The sequence below is a fragment of the Pseudophryne corroboree genome, chromosome 9 (assembly GCF_028390025.1).
Source record: "Pseudophryne corroboree isolate aPseCor3 chromosome 9, aPseCor3.hap2, whole genome shotgun sequence".
In the NCBI taxonomy this organism is placed as follows: domain Eukaryota; kingdom Metazoa; phylum Chordata; class Amphibia; order Anura; family Myobatrachidae; genus Pseudophryne; species Pseudophryne corroboree.
In genome coordinates, this window is record NC_086452.1 from 234,615,995 (window position 1) to 234,628,609 (window position 12,615).

General features: G+C 42.4%; 1 protein-coding gene across 4 annotated transcripts in view; it reads right to left on the reverse strand.

Annotated features, from left to right (window-relative positions):
- The window catches only part of LOC134957934 (complement factor H-like), a 498,750-nt gene that overhangs the window by 179,998 nt on the left and 306,137 nt on the right, over positions 1-12,615 (reverse strand). For all 4 annotated transcript variants that reach the window (XM_063940184.1, XM_063940186.1, XM_063940185.1 and 1 more), the window contains exon 8: positions 1,512-1,709. In XM_063940184.1, coding sequence (XP_063796254.1) covers positions 1,512-1,709 — 198 coding nt within the window. The remainder of the gene's footprint in view (positions 1-1,511; positions 1,710-12,615) is intronic.

Consider the following 12,615-nt stretch of genomic DNA (forward strand, 5'->3'; position numbering starts at 1 on the left):
GATCCAAGTGCCCATGCAGAGTCCTGATTATCAGAAGTCTGTACAGGCGCAGAACGGGTCCTGAGTGATCTCACTTCTTATCCCTCCCTCAGTAATCCCACCACCTACTACCAGTGCATAAGAACTCACTTCCTATTTCAAGGACAAGAGTGATAAGATCTGAAATGAAATGGTATGCTCTTCCACAGCCAGTGACCTGCTCAATTCCTTCGCTGAACCCCCGACACCTTCTCTTCATTTGATCCCACAACTGAAGATGAAGTATCTACACTTTTCTTATCTGCCTACTCTGCTATCTTTCCTCTTGATCCTATACCATCAGAAATAACTGAAGCTCTGTCTCCTGTGCTCATCCTAACCTTAACTAAAACCTGTAATCTTTCTCTATCTACTGGTATCTTTACATCCCTGTTCAAACACGCACTGATTACTCCCATTCTGAAAAAATAAAGTTCTGACCGTAACTTTCTCAAATTACCATCCCATTTCCCAGCTCCCGTGCCCCTCCAAGCTACTTGAGAGACTTGCCTACACTACCTCACACACTTTCATTACTCACACAACTTAATGGACCCACTTCAGTCAGGCTTTCATGACCAAAACTCCACAGAGACAGCAGTGAATGATCTGGCCGCTGCTAAATTTAAAAGCCTTTACTCACTTCTAATACCCCTTTCACTCCGCAGAAATAATTCCGTATCGACCCGGTATATTGCCAGGTTGACACAGATTGCTGTGCGGTATGAAATGGTCACTCCAGAAATCCCGGGGCGCCTGACCCAGTAATTCAACCCGGGAATAAAAAAGGGTAATTTCCAGGTTATTACCGGATCAGGTGCAGTGTGAACGGGTTACCCGGGACAATGCGACCCGATACCCATTCACTGCATAGAGAGAGGCGTAGCGGAGATGATCTCCTCTCCTAGTGCTACCTCTGCACATGCCCACGATGACACTGCGGTCCCCGCTCCCGATGGCAACCCGACCCGGCATATTGCCGGGTCAGGGAAGCCAGTGTAAGGGTCCAATGCAAAGTTGCACTCGGGAAGTCCCTGTTTCCAATTCCCGGGTGCGACCCAGCATTTGTTATGTGAAAGTGGTATCATTCTCCTTGAACCCAAATAACCTTCAACGCCTCCCTATCTAATCACATCCCCTCTGCACAGTCCACACATAACATCATATACTGTATTTTGTCTTCCTTCACTTTCACATCCTCCCGACCAGGGTCACAGAGCGGAGACCCGGGAAATTGTCAGTATCACAATTAAAATACTGATAATTAGCTCCACCTGTGAGTTGTTGTTTTTTTAAATGTGTCAGCCAGGTGAATACACCTGTGCACCAACTAGCAGATCTGTAAAATATGCTCTATTATGGGTTCATGAGGACTGGTGATGGAAAACACAGAAATACTGAAAGGTTGTCAGGTAACTGATTCCTTTCAGTGACAGAGGAGCATGTTTATTCCTTTTGCATTTAAACTCTTTGTTTGGCTCATTGGTACTTACCACTCTTGAGGCATTTAGGATATTGCACCACTCCTTGATTACACGCTTGTCTCATAGCAATGCCAGAGAGAGGCTCATGTCCAGTTTTGCAGGAAAATTCTGTCATCTGACCATTTGCACTGTATATCTTGGGGTCAGATTTCCACCTCAGATATAAATTATTTTCATCCATTTCCTTTTTTGTTATAGTACATGGCTCTGAATTAAAAAACAAAAATAAACATCAATCAATAACATTTGATCTACAGACCAGCTGAGTTTTATGAATTGTATATAAAGACAAGCTTGCAGGTGCACAATTCACACACTGCCAATTGATTAATAATAATCATTGCAATAAAATGTAGCATTTTGAGTGAGTTTCTTCTCATAGTTATGGCCGTAAATAATGGCTTGCCCACCAGCGTCCAGGTGACCTCAACAATCGGGCAAGTCCCTAACATATTTGGGGGTACAACTCCAGAGTGAGTTTTATTAATTGTATCTTAAAAACTTGATATGAAAAATATAAATACATTTTAAATAGAGATGTATGGTTCATTTTTTTCTGAAAACCAGACATCCTCGAATTTAGGGGATCTGAGTGTTGGCTCAGGTCTTCTCACCACACTTCCAGAACAAGGCAAAACATAATTTTCCCGGAATCAGATCGCATGTGTTTTGGATTCCATATTAGAAGGCTTACCATACTATGCCTAAAAAGGACACTCATTAATTACCCAGGTTCTATGGCTGATTGAAACCAGGTGAAATACTGATTTGAATTAAGCCAGCAACATAACCTGTGTATTTCATGAGTGTCCCAGTGTGAAGGGATAGTACGGTAAGACTATATATAAGTCCCTCCTTTGTGATTGCAGGTGCCCCATTTCCCTCTGGAGAGCGGAGGGAGAGGGTGTCGGATGCGGCAAGAAGTTTTAAAAGTTTGTAAAAAAAAAAATGTTCGTAGCAGCACTTTATTAGTACATCAGCAAGGGACCTTTAGTTTACTATAAGGAATAGGAGGACTAGTATATTACATAAATACTACACTTACTTAGTGGTGTCTGGGAACTGGGAAGGGTGACTAGCTGTTGATATTGAACACCTGTCTACTAGCAAATAATAATTATTTATTATTGTAGTTGACCAATTCTACCTTCTCATTTCAAAATTAAAAGTGATGCGGTATACAGTATATCATATAAGCTGGGTTGTGTTACATAATACATACTGGGTGCCTGGCCGATATGTACTGCCTATTCTATCATTTATCTTGTACGTGTAAGAATAGCAGCAGCCTCTGTACTACTTACACACTAGGACATGACTCAGCTGGACTTTCCGTGTGTTTTTCTTTGTAGACCTGAATGCTCTTATTAGATAACAGGTTACACAGAAGAACCCAGACACCAACGTGGGGAGGAGTAAAAGCTGGGATCCATGGGTCCCTTACAGCTGTCTCCCCCATCATATATCTTCTCTGGTGAGGAAGCTCCATCAATAGCTCATGAAACCTGATAATCCTGTGTCTCTTCCTGCACTGCATACGGTTCTACTCACTACTGGCTGCCTGATTCAGCTTCTGCACAAGAGGGAGAGTTAGTGATGCCAGTGTGCTCCAGTCGGTGGGTCCCTTGACAGAGGGGGGCCCAGGGTACAATATCCCCCCCTGCCCCTCCCTTAATCTGGCTATGACAACAATTTATTTAGGCAAATCTACAGACCAAAACCTTAACTTGGTATATGACACTCAGACAATGGCTTTATAGAAATAAGTTATTCAGAAAAATCGTCCCTATGCTATTAATATATAGATTCACAAAGTGTGTGTTTTTTTAATCTTATCTTTATTATTCAAGTTTTACATTTACACATTTAAACACAACAATAGAGAAGATTAAAATAGCACATTGTTATTATTCAATTATTCAATCTTTCATTGTTCATTTGGTTATATATATTCGTCAATTGATATTTCACACAATGTACTCCAATCTTTTAATACAATACCATATATTACAGGACACAGTGAGACACTGTTACACTTGCGGCGCTGCGGCTGCCGCGCTTACCGCTCCGGGTGCGCTAGGTCTCCCGGCGGTCGTCGCCCCCGGTGGGCTCCAGGTCGTCGCGTCTTGCTGGCGCTGCCTCCGGCGGGTTCCCGGGGTGTGGGCACCACCATTGCGCCCGGCGTCCACAAGAGCGTGGTGAGCGGGTGACGTCATCGGCCCCTTCCGTCAATCGGGAGAGGGCGGGAAGTCCAAAGGTAGATGCCGTACAGAGCCCCGGTGCCTGAGTATCGTCTTTCCAATGATCACCAGTGCTAGCAGCGTTCAGCGTGTTCCCAAGCTGAAGGTCTCCTGTGTTCCAGCGTTGCAGAGTATCTTTCAGTGGGACATTCCCTGTGCTACCAGCGTTGCAGAGTATCTTTCAGTGGGACATTCCCTGTGCTACCAGCGTTACAGTGTATCACTTAGTGGAACATTCCCTGTGCTACCAGCGTTGCAGAGTATCTTTCACTGGGATATTCCCTGTGCTACCAGCGTTACAGTGTATCACTCAGTGGAACATTCCCTGTGCTACCAGCGTTACAGTGTATCACTCAGTGGAACATTCCCTGTGCTACCAGCGTTACAGTATATCACTCAGTGGAACATTCCCTGTGCTACCAGCGTTACAGTGTATCACTCAGTGGGACATTCCCTGTGCTACCAGCGTTATAGTGTATCTTTCAGAGGGACATCTCCTGTCTTTCAGTATTACAGGGTATCCCTAAGAGGAACGCCTCCCATACTTCCAGAGTTACACTGAATCTCAAATCCTCATTTATTTCTTCAACATCGCTCACAAGTTCTTCATTCTTCTGTGTGTGCTTCAACATCGTTCTCAAATCTTCATTCATTTAATCAGCATCACTCACAAGTTCTTCATTCTTCTGTGTGCTTCAACATCGTTCTCAAATCCTCATTCATTTCTTCAACATCGCTCACAAGTTCTTCATTCTTATGTGTGCTTAAGCATCGCCCCAAGCCTTGGCCACAACTAATTCTTTAGCATTATACATCGGTTACAACGGCTAAGTTCTGCATGAGGAAAACCTACATCCGGCCATCCCTGCTCCGGCCCAGCTGTGGTTCCTCTTCCCGATCATCGGAAGAACCCCCGAGTTCTCAACACTCCCAACCCAGGTCAGTGACAGACACAGAAAAGACAAATACAACAAAATAGTAGACATGGGGTATCCTTTCCCAAATTCTTATTCTCTTCATATAATAATGTCATGCTCCATTTCATTCAATTTAATTATGGTGAAGCATTCTTTAAGATGTGTTTGAATTTGTATAGATAAAGTTTGTAAATAACTACCCCATGTTTTAAAGAATTTCACATATTTTTTTCTTTCTGAGTTGATGCCTCTACCCAGTCTATTAGAAATATATAATAAAGTTTATCTAAAAACATACTCATAGAGGGGCTCTGTGATTGTGTACACATCTGCAAAATTGTTTTCCTTGCTGCGGAAATTATCAATAATAATTTACGGAGATCTACTGAGACCCTTCATTTCTGATATATTATACTAAAAATAGCCCAATCAGCATTTATCTGGAAGTCTTTTACCACATATAGATTTATAAACCCTTCTATTCTTCTCCAAAATCACCTTATCACAGAGCAGTCCCATATACAGTAAGTAAGATCAACCCCCTTCTTCCAGCATTTTGGACAATTACAAGAGGTTGATAAGTCTATCTCTCTTTGTCTTACTGGGTATAAATATGCCCTGTTTTAAAAAGCATTTCCATATAAATCGGTATTGGAAGTATTTTAGAGATTTTCTGTAATTCACTATACAGTGTATTTACCGTCATGTTCGGAAATCTCTCTTTCCATCTACCAATCCCTGTCTTTGTTTCACTGGTATCACCTAGGTTTCTTAGGAGAGAATAATAGAATTATATCGCTTTTTGCTTAGGAGTGTTTTGCAGTAACAGATTGTCTAGCCATTGTTCCAATCATTTTCTTCAAACGATCGAATAACCCTACTTACATAGTGTTGGGCTTGCATAAATGCTAAGTTCGGAGCAACTATACCTGCAAATTCTTCACTAGTTTAAGTATAAGTTTTAGGTTTCTTATTCCATATATCAATAAGTTGTCCTACCCTTGGCAGGCCTATTTTTTAATTCTAGTAAAGGGAAGGGATATCGTACCCTCCTGGAAATTACACTTATCCAAGAAGGTCAAATGTACTGACATATTGGGATGAATTTTCATTCAATGTCTCATTCACGCTCTTCTAGTAGCAGGAGGTGTTGTCATAGTTGTCTATATTGGACATCCAATCATTAATGTAACGTGGATGTACAGAGACATTATACCACTCTATATTTGGAAGAGTTAATCCCCCCTTAGAAGTAGGTTGCTATAATTTAATTATACTAATTCTTACTTTTTTCCACTCCCATTTAAATTGATTAAAGACTGTTAATCTCATTGACATAATTTCTAGTCAAATCACCTGGAGTATCTGTATAGGGTGTAGTAATCTCAGAAAATGTACAATTTTTATTATATTAATTAGTCCTGTGTGAGAGATCAGAAGGTTTTTCCAACCTCTCAATTCAGTTTCACATCTCTTTATGGCTAACTTCACGTTGATACCATACAATGTACTCAAGTCTTTTAGGAGTTTAACCTCCAAATAAGTTATATATTTTGGGGCCCATCTTATGGGTAGCTCTCCTGCCCATGCTGGTTTACTCCAATTTAAGATACATAGCCACTGATTTGTCTAAATTAATTGTAAATCCCAACGCCTTACCAAATTCCATCAGTTTTTGCATTAATGGCTTTAAGGATGACTTTGGGTTCACTGTATACAAAAGCAGATTTGATCTCTCTAGAGATAGGCCATAATACCTCTCAAAGTTGGGCAATTTTGTGGATAACGAAGCAAAGGATCCAAGGCCAAATTGAACAACAGTGAAGAGAGTAGACAACCCTGCCTTGTTCCTCTATTCCATTTTAACCTTTTCGCTCCTAGTGCCATTAATAAGGGGTGGTCTTCTGTATGCCGGCGGTCGGGCTCCCGGCGCTCAGTATACCGGCGCCGGGAGCTCGACAGCCAGCATACCGACACTTATTTTCCCTCGACCCCCCTAGAGGGAGAATAAAATAGTGTGGCGCGCGTAGCGCGCCACCGTGCCCGTAGCGTGGCGAGCGCAGCAAGCCTGCAAGGGGCTCATTTGTGCTCGCCACACTGTCGGTAAGCCAGCGGTCGGGCTCCCGGCGCCGGTATGCTGGTCGCCGAGAGCCCGACCGCTGGCCACCCATAGTGAACCCTTAATAAGAAGGGATGTGTAAGGGTTTGTATTGAGAAATTTTATAAATTTTCCGCCAGAGTCCCTATTATGTAACACTTTGTATAAAAATGGCCACGATATAGTGTCAAATGCCTTATTGGCATCTAAGCTTAATAATATTCCTGGCTTAGAAGTACTGTATCTTGTTGTAACTGTACTATTACTGCAATGGCTGTACTTAGCCCTTTGACCGAGTGACGGCCTGTTATAAATCCCAGCTGATGGTCTGTCAATAAGTCAGAGGAAATTGACTGCAATCTATTAGCAGTAATTCTGGCAATAAATTTACAGTCTAAGCTTAATAGAGTGATTGTATAATAAGTTGACTCCATTTGGGGTTCCTTGCCTGAGTTTAAAATTAATGTTGCATATGCCTCATTAAATGGTAAATAATCTGGACTATTTTTATGAACAGTATGGGGTATATGCAATTCACGGCGAATCGCGGCAAATTATCGCCGTTTTTAAATTCGACACAATTCGACAGGTAAATTCCGGCAGGTGGCTGCCGGAATTCACCATATTCAATGAAAAACGGATTCGACAGTCCCGCGGGCGAAAAACGGCCGATTTGCCGTATTTTGCCGCGATTTAAAAAAAACGGGAAAAAACTGGAAAAACCCCCCCAAAAAATGGTGTGGTGTCCCCCCTCCAAAGCATAACCAGCCTCGGGCTCTTCGAGCTGGTCCTGGTTCTAAAAATCCGGGAGAAAAATTGACAGCGGATCCCCCGGATCGTCGGAGACTGTGGCAGTCGGCGTGTCAACATAGGTAAGTATGTGTGTGTCGGTAGTGTGTAATAAAGTTTTACTTGTCACGGTGTCTGTGTACTGTTTTTATTTGGGTATTTTTTTTCCAGTAGAAATACAGGTACCAGCGGGCTCGGTTTTCTCCCGCATGCTGGTACTTGTGGTTCTCCAAGTACCAGCTTGCGGGGGAGGCTTGCTGGGACTTGTAGTACTACTGGAAAAAACAATATTCTTGTCATTTTACTCAAGGCTATCAGCCTCCCATCCGCAGCCATTGGATGGGGGGGACAGCCTTGGGCTTCACCCCTGGCCCTTGGGTGGCTGGGGGGGGATCCCTTGATTGAAGGGGTCCCCACTCCCCCAGGGTACCCCGGCCAGGGGTGACTAGTTGGATATTTAATGCCACGGCCGCAGGGCACTGTATAAAAGTGACCCCCGGCTGTGGCATTATCTGTCCAGCTAGTGGAGCCCGATGCTGGTGTGAAAAATATGGGGGACCCCTGCTCGTTTTGTCCCCCGTATTTTTGGAACCAGCACCAGGCGCAGAGCCCGGTGCTGGTTTTAAAAATACGGGGGATCCCTGCCCAATTTCCCCCCGCATTTTTAGAACCAGGACCAGCTTGAAGAGCCCGAGGCTGGTTATGCTTTGGAGGGGGGACCCCACGCCATTTTTTTTTTATTTTACCGTTCCAGCAATAAAAAAATAAAATATTTTTTTTTAAAAATATATAAATAATACTTGTGCCTCCAAAAAAGACAAACCAAGTACCTAATCCCTTCTAATATAAATAGATCTGATATTACCAAGAAAAAAAAAACACAAAAAAAACATGTTTTAAATTTTTTTTATTGGTTTCACCCTCCAAAGTGTGGCGGATTGAAAATGACGAATTTGCTGTCTAAAAGCACTGTTGTCGAATTTCCAAACTTGAATTGAATACACTTTGGTCGAATTGCAGCACTTGTATCATTGCAGAAAAGTCGAATTTGCAAAAAGTCGGATTTCAAAAAGTCGAATTTTGAAAGTCCGTTTTTTTGACAGAAAGTACTGAATTGCATTGACGATTTTTTTTTTTTTGCGAAAATGACCCGAAATTCGACAATTTCGGGAATTCGACCGCAATTGCATATACCCCTATATGTTAAAATAGGTCAGTCAGTTTGGGAGAGAGCTCCTGTTGTACAGTAGGAGTTTATAGTATTCTGCTGACAGCCAATCAGAGCCTGGGGGTTTTCTCATTTAATATTAGTTTCTTCTATTAACTGATTTATCATATGATCCTCTTGTGGGATCGCGGTACAGAGATTGAAGTAAAATTTGTGGAATGTTTTTATTAGATCTTCATTATTTGTTAAGAGATTCCCATTTTTCAAACCTTTTATTGCTGTTATATTGTTTCTTGCTTTACGCGGTCTAGTCAGTGAGGCTAGCAATCTCCGCTAATGATTTCCCACTCTACCAAATGGTTCCTGTAGTAATCTAATAGTGTTTTTGTCTACTCTAATAAATAGCTTTCTAACATCTGTCTGTTCTTTTTATATGCCACAAGCATTTCCTCTGTTGGATTGATTACATATTCCCGAAAACTCTATGTGGTCTTGCCACACAGTATGTGTTTAAGAGTGACGCAGCATATATTATTAGCTGGGGCATCCCTGTAACATGCCCCAGCTAATAATATATGCTGCATCACACTTAATAATGGGGATACTCTCACTTTGCACTCCAAAATCACAAGTAGGAAAAAAATAATTTAGCTTTACTCCTTTTCTGGTTTTATAAATAAACCCAATCATGGGTCAGTCTATAGAAGAGCTGGGGCAACAATATATGGGTGCTGAGGCAGCTGCCAATCATAGTACTTCTTCAACATCTACTAAAGGTGGTCAAAGGGAAATAAGTGGTACAAAAGGGCACCTCAAATCTAAACAGCATTTCACAATGGTTAAGAAAACATTTCCTTTAAATAGAAGAGGAAAATTGACTGCTGAAAAGTGTAAAAATTGCCAGTATGCCATACACCACATGTATTGGCAAGAAGAGGCTTCAACCATTGCCTTTCCTTTTGAGTGGTGATCCTACTACTGCTGCTTCATACAATAGAGGGCCTATTGCGGAATTTGCTAACGCTAGGGCCAAATACAGTACAGTCAGGCATCTCTGTAACCTTGCATTCAACACAAACTGTACATGTGTCACCTATAAAACAGAAGAACACTAAGGCTAAAGGACAAATTGTGTGTTCAGAAACTTCACAAATCTCTGTGGAGAGTTTAAGGGTGCCACATTAGCTATGTCTGAGTTTGACATTTCTAATTGTGACACTGTAATCCTAGAGAAGGCCCCTTCTACCACTTCTGAACCCTCTGCAAATGTGAGGATAATTAATAGAATATGTAAGGATAGTAATGGTTTTGACATAGAAATTGATGATGCTACTGTGGAAGTGCAACAGGATGAGGGGGATATTTGTGTATCTGATGCTAATGAAGATATTGATGATGAATGTTTTGGATAAGAATTTGATCAAATTCAGGAGTAGGATGTTGTGTGTGGCATCAGTTCTTACCAGTGATGACAACAAAAAGGACAATGTTGTCATACCTGGACAAAGGATAAAAGAAACAAAAAAAAAAAAGTTTTATGTGGAATTATTTTTTTACCCAAATCCTGACATTTGTAAAGGCATCTGGACCATACGTTAATGTACGTTATGTATCAAAATCTGAAAAATCTTGTAAAATTATACTATATCAAGTAGTCCAGTATCAGCTACCATCAGAGAGGGAGAGCACATACAGACTCAACCACCAACACCCTCCTCAACCTCCTCATTAATGATTGAAGGTACTGTAGTCCTGCTGTCCACTATTTGCAAAGGCTAACCAATTCCTCCACTATACAGGATTCCCAAGAATAATCCTTCCACGCTAAGGCTGCTGCTGGGGGTGACTCTTCATCCCACAAAGAGACCAGAAATACTATTAGTTTCAAACAACAATTGATTGTAAAACAAGCATTTGCAAGCGGAAACTAGAATGACAGCTGCCATCCTGTTGCACAGCAGATGTCTGAAGCCATGATAGCTTTGAAAGCATTAGATCTGCATCCAATATCCACCATCAGTGCATCGGTTTTTCGACGACTAGTTGATGTCATGTGTTTCCATTTCCAACTCAATTTCATTCCACCAGAAAAGCAATTTTGCACTGTACCGGGAAACGTGGACAAGCAGTACTGGTCAAGCTAAACATTACATGACTGTGACAGCCCACTCAGTGGGAGTATTGCCTTCAACAGCAGCAACAGTATCTAATATACAATGTTAGCAAATTTACAGACAGGCTACTCTCTTTATCACTGGCTTCACTAAAATGCTTACCCCTCTAACTCTTCTCAAGATTTGTCATTTCCAATAATGCAAGAAACATTATACAAGCAGTGGGAGTTCAAACGTACCATGTTTTGTGTACACAATAGACTTGATGGTTCTCTCAAAAATGACAGGTGCATGCAGGAGATGCGGTCTGTGGATCAAATAATTTTTGTACATTTTCGGCATTCAGCAACCACATTTAAAAGATTGTAGCGGCTGTAAAAAAAAGTTACATTTCCCAAACAACCAACTGAAGCAAGAGGTAGCAACCAAGTGGAATTCCACCCTCTATATGCTTAAGTGACTGAAGGAACAGGAACAAGCCATCCAAGCGTACATATCAGAGCATGAGGTAGGTAAAGGGGGCACATGTTACCTTATTCCAGCACATAGCTCTTGGTTTTATGTAGAGCAACTGTACTCCCTTCCCGCAGCCTAACCCTGACCTCCCCCTATAGTGCCTAACCCTAAACTCCCGCCATTGGTGCATAGACCTACACCCCTCTTCCCCGCAGCCTTAACCTAACCCTCCCACCTTATTGCCTAAATCTAACCTACCCTCTGTGGTGCCTAACCCTAAATCCCACTTTCCCGCAGCCTAACCCTAACCTACCCCCTCCCGCAGGCTAACCCTAACCTCCTGGGATGGCACCTAAACCTAACCCACACACCCCCAGCCCTAAATCTAACCCACTATACTCCTGGTCGGGATGCCAGCTATTAGGATGCCAGTGTCAGAGTACTGACTATTTCAGGGATTCCGACGTCAGTAATCTGACGAGTGTCGCGATTTTGGCATAGGTATTCCAACTGCCAAAATCCCGACAGCTGGCATCTTGACTGGATCCCAGTGAAACCATACAGGAGAGACCCACAGTGTGCGGGTACCCCTACTATCTTTCTCTTAGTCCTAGATCAGTTGGCACAAAACCTGATTTTCTTGGGGCCTGCAAAAATAAAAAGATGTGGCCAATTAGCACGGTCCCAAACATTCCAATGGAGAGTCACACATCAACAAATGGTTTCTGAGTTAGCTTCCTACTCGCATCTAATAACATTGGGAGGGGTCATTCCGAGTTGATCGCTCGCTGCCGTTTTTCGCAGCGCAGCAATCAGGTCACTACTGCGCATGCCTATGCTACGCAATGCGCAGGCACGTCGTACGGGTACAAAGCGGATCGTTGCTGAGTAATGGATTTAACGAAGAATCCATTTGCACAACCGATCGCAAGGAGATTGACAGCAAGAGGGCGTTTATGGGTGTCAACTGACCGTTTTCTGGGAGCGGTTGCAAAAACGCAGGCATGTCCGAGCGTTTGCATGGCAAGTGTCTAACGTCAATTTCCGGGACCGGACAGGCTGATGTGATCACAAGTCCAGAGCTACTCAGAAACTGCAAAAAAACGTTTTTGTCCCGCTCGGCTGCACAAGCGTTCGCACACTTGCAAAGCAATGATACACCCCCAATAGGCGGCGACTATCTGATCACTGCGCTGCTAAACATAGCTAGTGAGCGATCAACTCGGAATGACCCCCATTGTGTAAGTTTCCACTGAAACTCTCTGAAAACTCTCAGCAGTTTTTAGCAACTTTGTTGTAACTGGAATTTATAAGCAATTACAAAAATTGTT